The sequence below is a fragment of the Emiliania huxleyi genome, assembly GCF_000372725.1.
Source record: "Emiliania huxleyi CCMP1516 chromosome Unknown EMIHUscaffold_160, whole genome shotgun sequence".
Taxonomy (NCBI): Eukaryota; Haptophyta; order Isochrysidales; family Noelaerhabdaceae; genus Emiliania; species Emiliania huxleyi.
In genome coordinates, this window is record NW_005200981.1 from 177,565 (window position 1) to 191,369 (window position 13,805).

Below are 13,805 nucleotides of genomic sequence, written 5' to 3' on the forward strand. Positions count from 1 at the left end.
CTAAATATGTGCTAGATCTAAATTTGTGCTAAATTTGTGCTAAATATGTGCTTTGTTTTAAATTTGTGCTAAATTTGTGCTAAATTCGCGCTAAAGACGCACTAAATACGCACTCGAACACGCACTAAATAGCGCACTACTATCACTAAAGTTCATTCACACGCACTAAATTTAGACCCAGGCGCCCTCCCTCGACTGAGCTTGTGCGGGTCCGTGGTTGTGTTTTTGTGTGAGCAAGACCGAGGCCCCTCTCGGCGCACCAGAGAAACCAGAAGAACTTTGGAGATCACACTCCTCGAGTAGGCACGGGACTGGCGCGCACTGGCACTAACACAGGTACACCCGAAGAAGAACAAACAAACCAAATGACGTGTGAGTGTTAGAGTTGTTTGGTATTGCTAAAAAGAATTCTACGAATACAAGCCCCTCTCACAGCAGACTGGCACGAACTAGCACCACAAAAGGCACAGCTAAAAAGAAGAACTCAAAAATAGCGAAATCCCGCGGCTCCCGTTCCCCTGTGTCCCTGATCGTCATGATCGTCCTTCCAAGATCCTGCTCGTGCAGGTGGGGATTGTCAGCGTCGCCTGGGAAGCCGTGCACGCGCCCCCCGCTCCCACTCTCCATCAAGGCGGACGAGCAACGCGCTCGCAACATGATCACCGCCACTCAGAGTCCTGCGAGGGCGCGGCGTGCTGCGGCCACGTTTGCCGCGCTACTCACACTTGTGCTGCTCGCGGCTGTGCACTGGAGCGGTCACAGTGCGCCCCGTCTGATGGAGTGGTCAAAGGACATGAAGATCTGGGGCATCAAGGACATGAAGATCTGGGGCATCAATGGGGATGACGACAAGATCCAGCTCTCCGCTGATACAGCGGGTAAGTATCTCAGCACCTACATGCAGCTGCACCTCGCCAACCCCCGCCCGGAGCCCAAGGATGTCCCGCTGACGCCCAGAGCCAAGGATGCGACAAAGCCGCGCGGACCGCGGCGGCCAATGGCTCTGGCCGTCAGCGGAGGCGGGTTTCGGACGATGACGGCGGGCATCGCCTACGGCCGCGCCCTCTCGCATGCCTTTAAGGACGACACCGTCGGCATGGACTGGCGGGACTTCACGTGCGCGCTGCCGGCGGCCCGTTCCTCAACTCTTTGATCCCCACCCGACACCGCGCTCCGCCTCTATTGTGCAGGCACCTCTCAGGCAACTCTGGTGGGCAGTGGTTTGCGACGCAATTCTCGTTCGGGGGGAAATTCTTCCAGGCAAAGCACCCTTGGCCGTCGTGCAGCCCCTCGGCCTCGCCCGACGGTTGGCCCTCCTCACCGCCTCACGCCACCGCGCGCTCCAGGACATCACGCAATCGGGCGCCGACGGGCGGTTCCGCCCGCTCAAGGACTTCTTCTCCGAGTGGGGAAGGACGTACGCGCAGGGCATTCTCTTTGGGCCCAAGACAACGCAGCCCAGCGCCACTCGCCGGGAAAGAAGGGTAGAACCGCTCACGGAGCATTGATCGGAGTCGTCTCGTAGGGTCAACATCTACAACGCGTGCCGCGGCAGGGGCATGACCGACATATTCGCGGGATTCCTGCGCGCAGTCTCGAACCTGCTTCGCGCAGCCAACCTGCCGGCGCAGGATTGGCACCGCTTTATCAACAACATGATGAGCGGCGTCATCCCTGGCTGGAGGACCGCGCCCAAGCCCCGCCCGACAGAACCAAACGCTTACAGCCGCGACTTGTGTCGCCCGACTCGCTAGCCTCCCGTCGCCTCAGGGACATCAAGTACGGCGCGCCCCGCGCGGGCTTGCCCGAGGCGGCTCTCATCCAGCAGATCGCCATTCCGCCCGACACCTGGGTCGGCAAGGACGAGGACGCGCAGCTGGTGCGGCTGACGTTGCCGGAGGGCGTGCCCCCAGGTGCCACGCTGCCGGCCGTGCACGTCGCGAAGGCGCGCTCGAGTCGCGAGGGCTTTGCTGGCTTCTTCGCACCGGGGTGAGTGTACGATGCCCCTGTGTGCCCCGGAGGCCGAACCCCCTCAGCGCGCGTCGCCACAGCGCCAAGCGATCTGTCTGCAGGCTGTGTGACGGGCTCACGCTGACAAAGAGGCCGTATACGTGCGACTGCAGCTGGACGGCGCGGTTCTCGTGCCCAGGGGAGGACCGGTCGGGCCTAATGAACAGAATGTTTGGCAAGCCTGCTGCGGACGATGGCTCTGCGTGCTTCGCCTACTGCTGCGGTGGCGAGGACCACGCGCAGGAGGCGGCGAACCGCACGCTGCGGACGCGTTGGCCGCGGCCCGGAGATGCGGACGTGAGCGAGATCACGGCGATGTCGTCGGCGGCGGCAGGTGCCGCGGCGTCGCCCACGATTGTCAAGGCCGCCTTCAAGTCGGTCTTCAAGGATGTGCTTGCGGTGAGCCGCAGCAGCCCGCTCGTCTCCGAGAGTACCCGAAATTACCCGAGATTACCCGAGATTAGGCGAGCCGCAGCAACCCGCTCGTCTCCGGCCCGAGGGAGATGCTCAAGGAGCGGACGACTCCGGCGCGAGAGGCGGCGAGCCGCGACGAGCGTTGCTTCACATGCATAGCCGTGTGCAGGTGTTTAGCATGCTCGACAAGAGGGCTTCGGACGCGCCGACTGAGGAGGAGTTCCGGTGGTGGGCGGCGGGAAAGAGCGACGATGCCTTTTTGGAGAAGCACATCGGCGAATTTGTGGACGAGTGCATGCCGCTCGGCCTCCACCACCTCGCCGTCGACGTCACGCTCAACCGGACCGAGGCAAACCGTTCGAGAATCGTACACTCCTAGTCCCACCGCCGCTCACTGGCCGGCCCACTGCTCGACGCCGACGGTACCCGACCCACTGCGCCAGGCCTCGTCGCCGCTGCCTCCGTCGGAGGAGCGGGCCTGGAGCCCCTCCTACCGCGGCATCGACGGCGTGTACGTTGACAACACCGCCCTCGCCATGACCGTCGCCACAATGATTACGGACTGCCTGGCGGGCGACGAGACCCTCGACTGCGCCGACAAAACGCTCGACGTAGTGCTCGTCAACGACGGCAACTCGGACCCCGCTGCCAACGGGCTTGGGAGCTTCTTTAGCGACACGGGCACGCCGGTCGGCACGTACCATCACTCCGGCGGGCCAAAGGGCCTGGCTCTGGTCCCGTCGCAGATGATCTTTGCCGAGCCCTACCCGAAGAACGTTACAAACTACTTCACGCCGAGCGCGATTGCGGTCCCCCGGAGGGGCTCTGGCCACGCACACACGCCGCGTGCCCCTCAGCGACCTCGGAGCTCCCGCAATAGGCCATCCAAAAGTGGCTGAAGAACCCCTCCCGCCTGCCCGCCGATCTCATCTCGAGCGCGGCAAGCGGCCGTCTCAACGAGGCGACTTTCCGAGGCCGTTCCCCTGACGCGACCTCTGCCGAGAAGTCGCGCTCCCAAACCCTCTCTCGCCGGATGTCGTTGCCGCCGATGCCCTCAGCTATCGCCCCCAGCCTCGTGTGCCTGACTCTCGCCCGTCCGCCCACCATCCCACCAGGCGGTCAAGGGTGACATCCGCCGCCATCGCCAGAAGATGGAGAGGGGGGGGAGGGACATGGACTTCTCCGACAACTTCTCCTTTGCGCCGCCAGAGGAGGAGGAGGGGCTCTCCCTGAGCGACGGCCAGTCTGTCTTTGCCGCGCTGGAGGACGCGAGTGACAACAGCGACGTGGTCGCGGCCGGCTGGCAGGGAGACCCCGACGCTCAACCGCCGCCCGCGACCAAGAAGAAGCGCGGCTTCTTCCCGTGGGAGAAGGCGGAGCCGGTGCCCCCGTACAACGGCTCGAGCCTCGTTTCGGGCACCTTCACTACCATCGACAACCCGCAGTGGGGCGTCCGTGCGGGCTGGAAGGCGCGCTGTCCCGGGGAAGAAGCACACTACGCCCGCCTCGCCTCCAATCAACGCCCCGGCCCTGCGCGGCAGGTCAATCTTCTCGTCTTCTGCCTTGCCTATCCGCAGGACCCGCTTCTCCAGGTGACACTTGCACAGCCACTACCCTCTGCCCACAGCGCCTGACGCCCACCGTTGTCCCCAGTCGGGCGTCGGTTTCTCCAACGACCCGATCATCCTGCCCGCGCTCACCGCGGCCACCTTCTTCGACACGCTCTACGAGCCCATCGCCAGGCGCTGCGGCGTAGTCTCGGCGAGGTGTGCGCGGAGGGAGCGCCCTGACTTGCTCACTGGGCACGCACCTTGTCTGGTAGGGGCGAGGTGGAGCGGGCGACGCCGCACCTCACTCGCTGGCTACACGAGCGGAGCGTGGAACGCGCCACGAACAAGCGAGCTGAGCGGGAGCGGACGAAGGAGGAGTCGGCGGCGTAGCTTCCGTGAGGCGCTTCAGGCTGCGAGGCCAAGCGATGTGCCCCGACAGCGGGCTGTGAAACTTGGCGGGAGAAGTGCGGGCGTGCACTCTGCACATCTAGTACGGGACCCTCCTGTCCTTCTCCCACCCACTCCTCGCGTCCCCGTTTCATTTATTTAATGACGCGCCCGGCAGGGGTTTTTCACTTGGGGCGAAACGAGGAAAAATGTGGATACTAGCATACTACCACCGATTTCCTAACTTCATTCGTTTCTTCAGCACAGTCCGAACCCACCACACAGCCACAGAGAGAGAGTTTTCAAAAATCTCTCGCTTGATGGCGGGGGGGGGGGGGCATAGAGGATCTGTTTTCCGTCGCCACCGGAGCCGGGTGTGCTACAACGACCTATCATCAGGGGCGGCGGGCGTTGGCTCTCTCGAGATGCCGAAGTCTCGGCCATAAACCCCTGCACAGAGGTAGATTGATCTGTACTTAGCGAAGAAGGTGTTGCTTGCGAGCCAGAACTTGCCGTAACCCTTCCCATCCAGCCCGTTCAGCGTCGTACCCAGCGGGTCAAAAAGTTGAACCCAGCCACCGTCCTCTGCGCCGCAAACGCGCAGCACCGTGAAGGCATGCGGACCCTCGTCGCTCGCTGCGCACATGGCAAAGTTGGTGCCATTCCACAAACACATTCTGCGTGGGGCGGGGTTGTGGCTTGTGGGGTGGGGTGGGGATGTCGGGGTGGGGAGTGGGTGGGCGCCGGAGTGGGAGTGGTGGTGTGACTGCTCCTGTGGTGCGGGCGACGGCTTCCTGCGGAGCAGCTCCGAGCGGTCAATCGTAGTGCCCCTCTGACCTCCACCGCCAACCTCGGGCCATTCCATTGGCCACAGCCCACGAAAGCCGGTCGAGTGCGCCGAGTTTCCAGGCGCCTCCCAGCTCCCGCTCTGATTTGGATTGAGCCAACCACCGATCTGATAGCGTTTGGTCGCAGGGTCAAGCTTAATCGTGTACTGAGGCTTGTAGCCCGTCAGTATGGCCCAAGCTCGAGGCGGTTGACCGCCATTGAGCATTGCGTACCCACCGCAGTGGATCGCGACCGCCTGCTCGAGCAGCGCGACCCACCGGGGTGCAGCGCAGACGATGGGTGTGAGGCTGTCCGACGGTGCTGACGCCCCAACGTTGCTGACGTCCCGGGGGCTCCAGTCGTGCAAATCGAAGAGGCGAACGGTGCAGCAGGAACCCTCGTCGCGGAACAGGTGCCGGATGGCACGGGCGCTCCAAGCGCTGCAATGGCGCTCAGTAGCCAGCAGTCGCCGATATTGCCCTGACGGATCTCTTCCGGTCTAAGTTCACTCGGCAGTGGCGAGGAATCGCACTGAAGCGTGGCACGCGCATTCAATGCGGCGATGCTCTCGGCTGGCATTTGAGCCTTTTCTCTTCCGTGCAATGCATCGTATCAGCGTTGCTCAGCCCCGACCGCGGTTTTCAATTTTCAGATTGGGAGTTGCGATGACAAGTACTAGCCTGAATTTTACCAGTGTCGTAATACGCGTATTTTCGCCTGAGGACCCAGCTCAAACTCAAGGCTAGTATAGGAAGGAAGGAAGTAGCAAGCAGATAGATCCCGCCCAAAAAAAAGCGTTTAATTAATATAAAAGCGGTTACTCGATCGTGTTTGACATAGCCCAACCCGCCGACATGCCTGCGCCGCCATGGTTTCGGTGCCGCAGCCCCTCTCACACACCTCCTCGACACGCGCTTTCATCAGCACATCCGACTGCGCCTCGTTTTCCACCTGCACGGTCCGTCGCGGCTCCCGCTCCTCGCCGTGACGCTCTGGTGGTACTACCGTACCCTCGTCCTCAGCCGCTCGTGGCAGACGCCACTGGCGCTTGCATCGGGGCTGTATACCTAGTCATACATACTTGCCTCTCCTCGTTAGTCGTTACTGCTCTGCGAGCGAGTTCTTTACCAGGTTGCAACCCTAGTTTCGCACTGTGCTGTGAACAGAGCACCAACCACACATTGGGCTCTCCCCCCCTTCTCGCCAACCCACTAAATTGGAGGGCGCCTGGGTCTAAATTTAGTGCGTGTGAATGAACTTTAGTGATAGTTTAGTGCGCTATTTAGTGTGTGTTCGAGTGCGTATATAGCGCGACTTTAGCGCAAATTTAGTACATATTTAGTGACGAGCACTAGTTCAGGAAGTTTACGGCGCTGACCTAGGAGAACGAAGAATATTCACAGACCTTGTTGTGAGAAAAAAATCAGCCCTCGCGAATACCAATACGAACGCAAAAGTTGCAAAACTGGGCTGATTCGGCGCGAAGCGCCCTGATCTCCTCGCCCTCCTGGTGGAGAGGGGGAAGGGAGGAAGGCACGTTATGGGCGACCCGCCGTCGTCCACGGTGGTGCATGACGCCATCCAGGAGAAGAAAGCCGTTCTCGATGCCGCCGGGTGGCGGGCAGCAGAAAGAGTCGCTGCAGCACAGGAGCATGCCCAGAAAGCAGCAGACTCGGTGGTAGCAGAAGCGTGCAGCAAGGCAGACCAGAGGACAGCAGCCGCTGATAAGATGGAATCCCAGGCCAGCGCAGGTCTCTCAGCCGCACAGGCGGAATCCTCAAAGATCAATGAGGAGCTGCTGCGTGCAAAGCAGGATGTCGGCGAGCTACAGGTGCACTGCACACAGCCTGCGCATTTGCGGGCAATACCGCCCATCCCGATACACTCCCCTCCCAGCCTCCTCCCCGAGTTCACCTCCCTGCACCCGCGTGTCGTCAAAGCTGCTATTCTGGCTAGTTGATGACATAGGCCGAATGCAAGAAGGCGCGCGGCTTCGCAGCAGGCAAGAAGAAGAAGAAGCTTCGGGAAAGTATCGCGGCGATGGAGGAGCAGATCGACGCGCGCGGGAGGGAGCTGGTGAAGAATGAGGAGGTAGTGTTGGCCAAGCAGGCAGCGGCGGTGGAGGCAAAGACAACAAAAGCAAAGGCGCATGAAGCGGCGGCGAAGGAGATTGCCGCTGCACGGGCCGCCGCGGATCGATTTGTGACAGAGACCACGGCGGCAGCTGTGGAGGAGGCGCGAGTCCTGCGCAAGGTAGCGGCTTCGCAGGCGGATCGAATTGTGGAGCTCAAACCGGGCGATGCCATCAGGGTAGTGCGCAAAAAGGACGAGTACTTTGGCAAGACCGGCACCGTGACGAAGGTGGACGAGTACGGGCCAATCGTCGACCTTGGGATCTCAGGAGGCGTCCGTGCTAAGGCTATGACGTTTGGAAGCGTGCAGCCGATTACACTCTCGACGTCCGACGCCGCCAGCTCCGTCGACAATGATGCAGCTTGCGCACCCCGGAGCGCGCTTGCCGGCTGTGCAAAATGTGCCCTTCAAATCGACGACGGGGACACCGTCAAGGTGATTTGCTGCGACGATCCGCACTACGGCAAGACTGGCACGGTGTCCGACGTCAAGGACGGCGTGGTTGAGGTCGAGCTCGACAAGGAGGTTGTCTGGCTCCCTGCGTCAAGCCTCTGCCGAATCACCACCGTGCCCGCGGTGTGGACCGGCAAGGTCGCCGCGCCGGCCGAGCTGGTCCCTGGTGGCAGTGTCGACATCGTGAGCGTGCAGAGGCAGCAAGTTAACCAAAGAAAGGCCGAAAAGCCGCAGACTTTGCAGCGCGGTGACTGGGTGGAGGTGATCAACCCCGACAACGGCCGAGTACAGGATGGCCTCAGCGTGCTGGGAAAGGTGGCCGTCGTAGCGCGTGCCCGAGATTCACACGGCTCAGATCCTCTCTAGTTCCCCACCCCGTGGTAGGTGACCAAGACGATTCCCAGGAGCAAGACGGCACCGGAGGGCGTCATGGTCAAGTTTGAGGACGGCAAGGTCGAGCTGCTCAAACGGCGTAGCGTGAAGCCGAGCGCCGTCAGGGGCAGCAGCCTCATCAAGCAAAAGGCGGCGGCAGCAGCAGCACCGGCGGCGGCAGCGACGGAGGGGTCCAGCGCCGCTACGATGGATGACAGCGGCGCAGCGAGGCCGCGTGGATTGGGGCTGCCGGTCCTCTCGGAAGCGCCTGAGGCCGTGACGAAAGATTGCAGAGGGAAGATCGAGGAGGCTTTGCAGCGGCTCAACTGCAGCAAGGACGTAAAGCAGCGCCTGAGCAGTGCCGTTGATGACATACCAGTCCCCGCCGACGCCTCGACGAGCCGGGCATTTGATATGGCGGAGGAAGCATTGCCGACGGCCACTAAAGGCTGCAAGGACAAGGCGAGCGACGCTTTCGGGCGTTTAGTGCCTTGCAAGGCGAGCTGCGGCACTCATTGTCTGCACCGAGGCCGATCTAACTGCTCCAGCCTGCCGAACCTAGGCCTCTACGAGCCGGTCTGTGGTCGTGGTGGGCGGCGCCTCAAAGACGTCGGAGGACAAGCTCTCTGGTCTTCTTTCCGGCGCGGGCGAGCAGTTGGACGCGGTGCAGGATTCGATGCAGTGCTTGGCCGACCAAGCTGTTGGCGAGGCGCGGAAGGGGATCGAGCCGCCGTGCGGGTGGCCGTGCGTGCCGTTTCTCTAAGCACTGATGATTTCACCTAGGTTGAGGGAGTGGTCGAGGGCCCGGGATGGATGAGCAAGGCGCAAGATGCCCTTGCGAGGATTTTCGGCAGAGTTTCGCCGGCTCCTGCGGAGGCAGAGAGCACGGCTGCGACAACGCGAGGTCTTGATACGGGCTGCTCGAACAGCACTTTTGCTACAGCTTCCGCGAGCGGCGTGCAGAAGATCAACCTGTTGAAGATGGCACAGAGATCGAGACAGCGGCTGCCTGCGACTCCCGTGGGCAACACCCTGCAGAATCCGGACAGGCGAGCGCTTTGCATCTGCACGTCGCTTGGTTCGGATGGAGTTAATGACCAGAAGGCGATCGCGAGCGTGCTCGCGGCAAATGGCTACAACCCGGTTTGCGCACACCAGCTTAGCACTAGGGGCCTTCGAGAAGAGGAACTCATCCCAATCCGTCTTCCGGACAGGTGATCACCCTGAGTGACCGCGACGACGCGGTGGACTCTTTTTCCGGAGCCCACCATCACTTGGTGGCCGTGCGAGCAATTGTGGGTCCGCTGCTAGGTGACGCCGTCCAACCGAGCAAACATTGTCGAGGAAATCCAGCAGCTCTCGAAATGGCTACGGGAGGCACCCAACCGTCAAGGTTGGCTCAGCTGCTCGGGTCACGGCGCTACTGAGGCGACGATGGCGGGCTTTCGCGTCGGCGCTGATGAGGCCACAGCAGAGGGCGGCGGCAGAGCCCTGATTGTGCCGAGGGATTGGGAGCAGCAAGGTGTTCTAACAGAGCTGCAGATCCAGCAGCTGTTGCTGTTTGACATCCACAAGGTGAATCCAGCCCGCCTATTCTATCATCGTGGCCATCATTACTGCCCTTGCTCGAGTAGGAGAATGCCCTGCTGCTGCTGCTCGATGAATGGCCGCTACCTTCAGTCCTCGACTTGCCGTTCCGAATCGCCGGCGGCAATGACGATCACAGCCCCGAGTACGACTACAACGATGGCAACGGCACCATCGTGTGCTTTGTCTCGGAGGCGTGCGCATCCCCAGGCCCACATTTCTGGACTCCAACTCTGCTTCGCCCACTTCATTCTGCTTGGGCCAGGCAGCGCCCAAGCTGCGGTGACGAGTCCAATCCTTGATTCCAGGAGAGCGATCGGCAGCCGAGCGGCGTTTGCGCGCGCGCCTTCCTGAAGAGCTACGAGGCCGGAGCATCACCGTACAAGGCGCTTGCTGGCGCGCACGTCCCCTCCCTTGTGGACTGCTCGCTGACCCTCGCCCCAAACAACAGATGCTCCAAGGGATGCGGGGTTACGCCAAGATGAAGGGTCGGCCGCAGATCTCGGTCCACCTCTGCGCCCCGGGAGGCGCGCATGCCCGCTGCACATCATGAGAGTGAGGAGCGCTCACTTAGGTGCACTCGAACAGGGCGATCCTTGAGACCGGGTCTCCGTTCACGCGCGGGTCGCTGTCAATAAGCTATCGATGATGCTCTACGCACCCCCACTGATGCGCATACTGGCCATATCCCCCTCACTGAGGCGCGCAGCAGCGCAGCGCGGTAAAGATCATGAATGTTGCAATATCCAATAATTACGTAAGTGGTAAGAAAGATAAGAATTTTACAACAAAACTCCCTCGCACGACACGCGCACTGGCACTAAAGATAAGAATTTGACACCGCAACAAGAAAGAATTTGACAGCAAAGGGGCTCCCTCGACGCACGAAGATAAGAAAGAAAGAAAACGCGGACAACCGCCACCACATAGGGAGTTCCCAAAGTGTGCGTGCAGTAGCGCCATCTCCTCCAAGATGCAAGAACACACAAAAAATCGCCGGGCGCGAGCGTCGCGGGCCTCTCGCCAGCGCAGCTGTGCGCCATCATCGAGGCGCAGGCGGGCGCGAGCGACGCCGCGCTGCGCGTGGCAGAGGAGCACGCCGCTCGCCTCGTGGAGCAGCCATATTTCTTTTTCATCTGGCGTAGTACACCGTGAGCTGTGTCCGTACCAGCCAGTGTGCGCGCCAGTCCGTCCCAGCAGAAGTAAAGAGACACGCGAAGCTTGGGTGGTGGGAGAAGGACATGTACATGTTGAGTGCGTGCACACACACACACACACACACACACACACACACACACACACACACACACACACACACACACACACACACACACACACACACACACACACACACACACACACACACACACACACACACACACACACACACACACACACACACACACACAAAGAGAACGGCCGCCATTCGGGCCTCCCGGCCTGCTGCGGCGGCGCGGCCGGTCGAGGCCGGGCTCGGCCCGGCCCGCGACGGCTGGCCGCCGACGAGCGCGCTCGCGCTGCTCGTCAAAATGGCGGCGGTGGCGATTGCGGCGACGGTCGTTCAGTCGTACAGCGCTCAGGCGTCTGTCGACTGTCGACTGTTGTCGCATTTCGCACACGCGCGCGCCGCGCGACCCGCGTCGCTCCGCGAGGGCATGAGCCATCCGCGATTCGATCCCGCAGCCAAAAGCTGCTCGCTCGAACCGCGGCCGACTCTACCATCGCGGCTGCAGCTGTTGAGCTCTCCAGAAGACTGGTGCCTCATATGCTGCCTCCCTGCGGATGCTGCCGGCGAGCCTGGCCGTCCGCTGTACTACAAGGAAGTGTTGACTCATTTCTACCTCGAATTCTTCTACCCCCAGGAACGCGAATGTGACAGGACCATCGGGTCCTTCAGCCACCAAAGTGAGATCACCCGAGAGCAGCTGAGCCTGCCTCTGGCCTCGCCTCCCTCTCCTTCAGGCATTCGTGGCATCCTATGGGTCGTCCAGAGTATCGACCTCTGGCGAGTCAGCCAGCCCCACTTTGAGGGCGCCATGAAGTACAGCGATCGCCACCTCGCTGGCCTCTCCGCAGGCCCCCCCGACCGCGTCGAACTCATCGGCGCGGGCTCTCTCGGCTACGGGACCGGCCCCAGCTTCGGCTAAGGGCTGACAAGCTGCCGAGCCCAAATCACTGTGAGAGTCGTGATTTCTTGTTGGTTTTCTAAAATCTCTCTCTCACACACACACACACACACACGAAGGACAGAGACCCGTTGGAATTTTGTCTAGAAAATTCGCCGCGAACTTCTTTTTCCTGTGTTAGTGCCGCGCCAACCGATGCCAATCATCCGGCCCGCTGGGTGCGCTTCTTAGCTCCCTGGCCCTTGGATGTGCGGTTAATGACTGCACTCCAAGTGCTCCAAGTCCCGTGCCCGGTGTTGTGCGAGGGAGCTCGCCTCGATCGTAAAATTCTTTGTACCGTGAGCACTTGACGACTTGAGCACTGGATAGGGTCGATTCCGCATGGTACAGGAGAACGGGACCCCTTTGTTTGTACCATTGTACCTGTGTTAGTGCCAGTGCGCGCCAGTTAAAGAAAGAAAGAAAGAAAGGAGAGAACCAAACGAAGGAGGGCTGGGAGGAGGACAGGGTCCCCACCTGCACGAGCAGGCAGGATTTTGGAAGAAGATCAGTGATTCTCCTGCTCCTGACAAGAAAGAAAGAAAGAAAGCAGACAACCCAAGGGAGGGATGGGAGGACGGCACGCCGCCACCACACAGGGATTTTAAGGAGAGGTGTGTGATGCGCTAGCCGTCGCCCACCCTAGGGAGTCTAAGCGGCAAAATTCTTTTCCGCGAAACCTCAGGGTGGCGCTTCGCATCGTTCACATGCTCTCAGGCAGCCGCTTCACGACGTACCTCTTTGCGTCGACGGCGCTCGTCGTGGGCGTCACGTACCACACTCACTCCATCCGCCGCCAGTTCTACCCGACGGTCATCGCACTGACCACCAACAAGGTAGCTTCGCTTGTGCTGGCCAACGCAGCCCTAGCGCTCACGCTGCTCGTGGGGCGCATACTCAAGTCGGCCTTCTTCGGCCGCCTTCGCGAGGCGGAGGTGGAGCACCTGTACGAGCGCGCGTGGTACGCCATCACCGAGACCTGCCTCGCGATGACCATCTTCCGTGAAGAGTTCAACATATCGTTCTGTGCGATGTTTTGCGCGCTCCTCTTCATCAAGTCGTTCCACTGGCTTCTGCAGGATCGGATCGCCTTCCTCGAGCAGGCGCCGGAGGTGCGGCTCGTCACTCACCTCCGGGTGCTCGGCCTCACCTCGGCGCTCGCCGCCCTCGACGCCGCGTTCCTCTACCACGCTCTTTCGTCCTCCATCGCACGCGGGCCGTCGGTGCTGCTGCTCTTCGCGTTCGAGTACCTACTTCTCTCGAGCACCATTGCCGCCACCTTCGTCAAGTACGCCCTCTACGTCAATGAGGCGCGCCTAGGCGGCCGCTGGGACGAGAAGGGTGAGCCACCCGTCCTCCCGGCGTACCCCTCGGCCGCCGTGGCTCGAGAACCCTTCGCGCGGACGGGCGCAGGTGTCTACCTCTTCTACCTCGACCTCGCGACCGACCTGTTCCACATGCTCATCTACCTCGGCTTCTTCGTCCTCATTTGCGCCTACTATGGCGCCCTCCCGCCCTTCCACCCAACTTTCCCCCTCGCACTCCGACCCCCACCCCCCACCCTCCCGGCTCCCCTCCCGCGCCCTCCCAGCATCCGCCCCACCCCCTCCCGCCCCTCGCTCCTCACCCGCCGGTGCGCCGCCCGCCAGGCCTCCCTCTCCACATCATGCGCGACCTCTACCTCACCTGCCGCTCCTTCCGCTCGCGCGTCGTCGACTTCCTCCGCTATAGAGCCATCATGCGAAACATGCAAGAGCGGTTCGCCGACGCCACCGAACAGGCGCCTCTCCCCGAGAGGCAGAGTGAACGCTCTCTGCGCCGCCGCCCGCGTCCAAACCCCCCCCCCCCCAACCCTAAATTGTGCTCCTTTTTCGCGCTCGTGAGCATGCTGACTGAGGACCGCCCT

The 13,805-nt window shown here is 61.6% G+C and overlaps 3 protein-coding genes across 3 annotated transcripts; all 3 read left to right on the plus strand.

The window, feature by feature from the left end:
- Positions 1-551: 551 nt before the first annotated feature.
- On the plus strand, positions 552-3,233 carry EMIHUDRAFT_467855 (hypothetical protein; the record flags this gene model as incomplete). Its single annotated transcript, XM_005785416.1, has 8 exons — positions 552-1,116; positions 1,191-1,260; positions 1,347-1,453; positions 1,526-1,735; positions 1,771-1,989; positions 2,073-2,409; positions 2,594-2,791; positions 2,868-3,233. Coding segments are annotated over exons 1-8 (1,968 nt in total), but the record flags the coding sequence as incomplete, so codon positions are not given.
- A 7,917-nt stretch (positions 3,234-11,150) lies between these two features.
- EMIHUDRAFT_364111 (hypothetical protein) lies at positions 11,151-11,953 on the plus strand (the record flags this gene model as incomplete). The annotated part of the gene is made up of 1 exon (XM_005785417.1): positions 11,151-11,953. A coding segment is annotated over one exon (723 nt), but the record flags the coding sequence as incomplete, so codon positions are not given.
- Positions 11,954-12,606: 653 nt separating this feature from the next.
- Positions 12,607-13,679, plus strand: EMIHUDRAFT_71786 (hypothetical protein; the record flags this gene model as incomplete). Its single annotated transcript, XM_005785418.1, has 3 exons — positions 12,607-13,240; positions 13,313-13,380; positions 13,491-13,679. Coding segments are annotated over 3 exons (891 nt in total), but the record flags the coding sequence as incomplete, so codon positions are not given.
- Between the last annotated feature and the right edge of the window lie 126 nt (positions 13,680-13,805).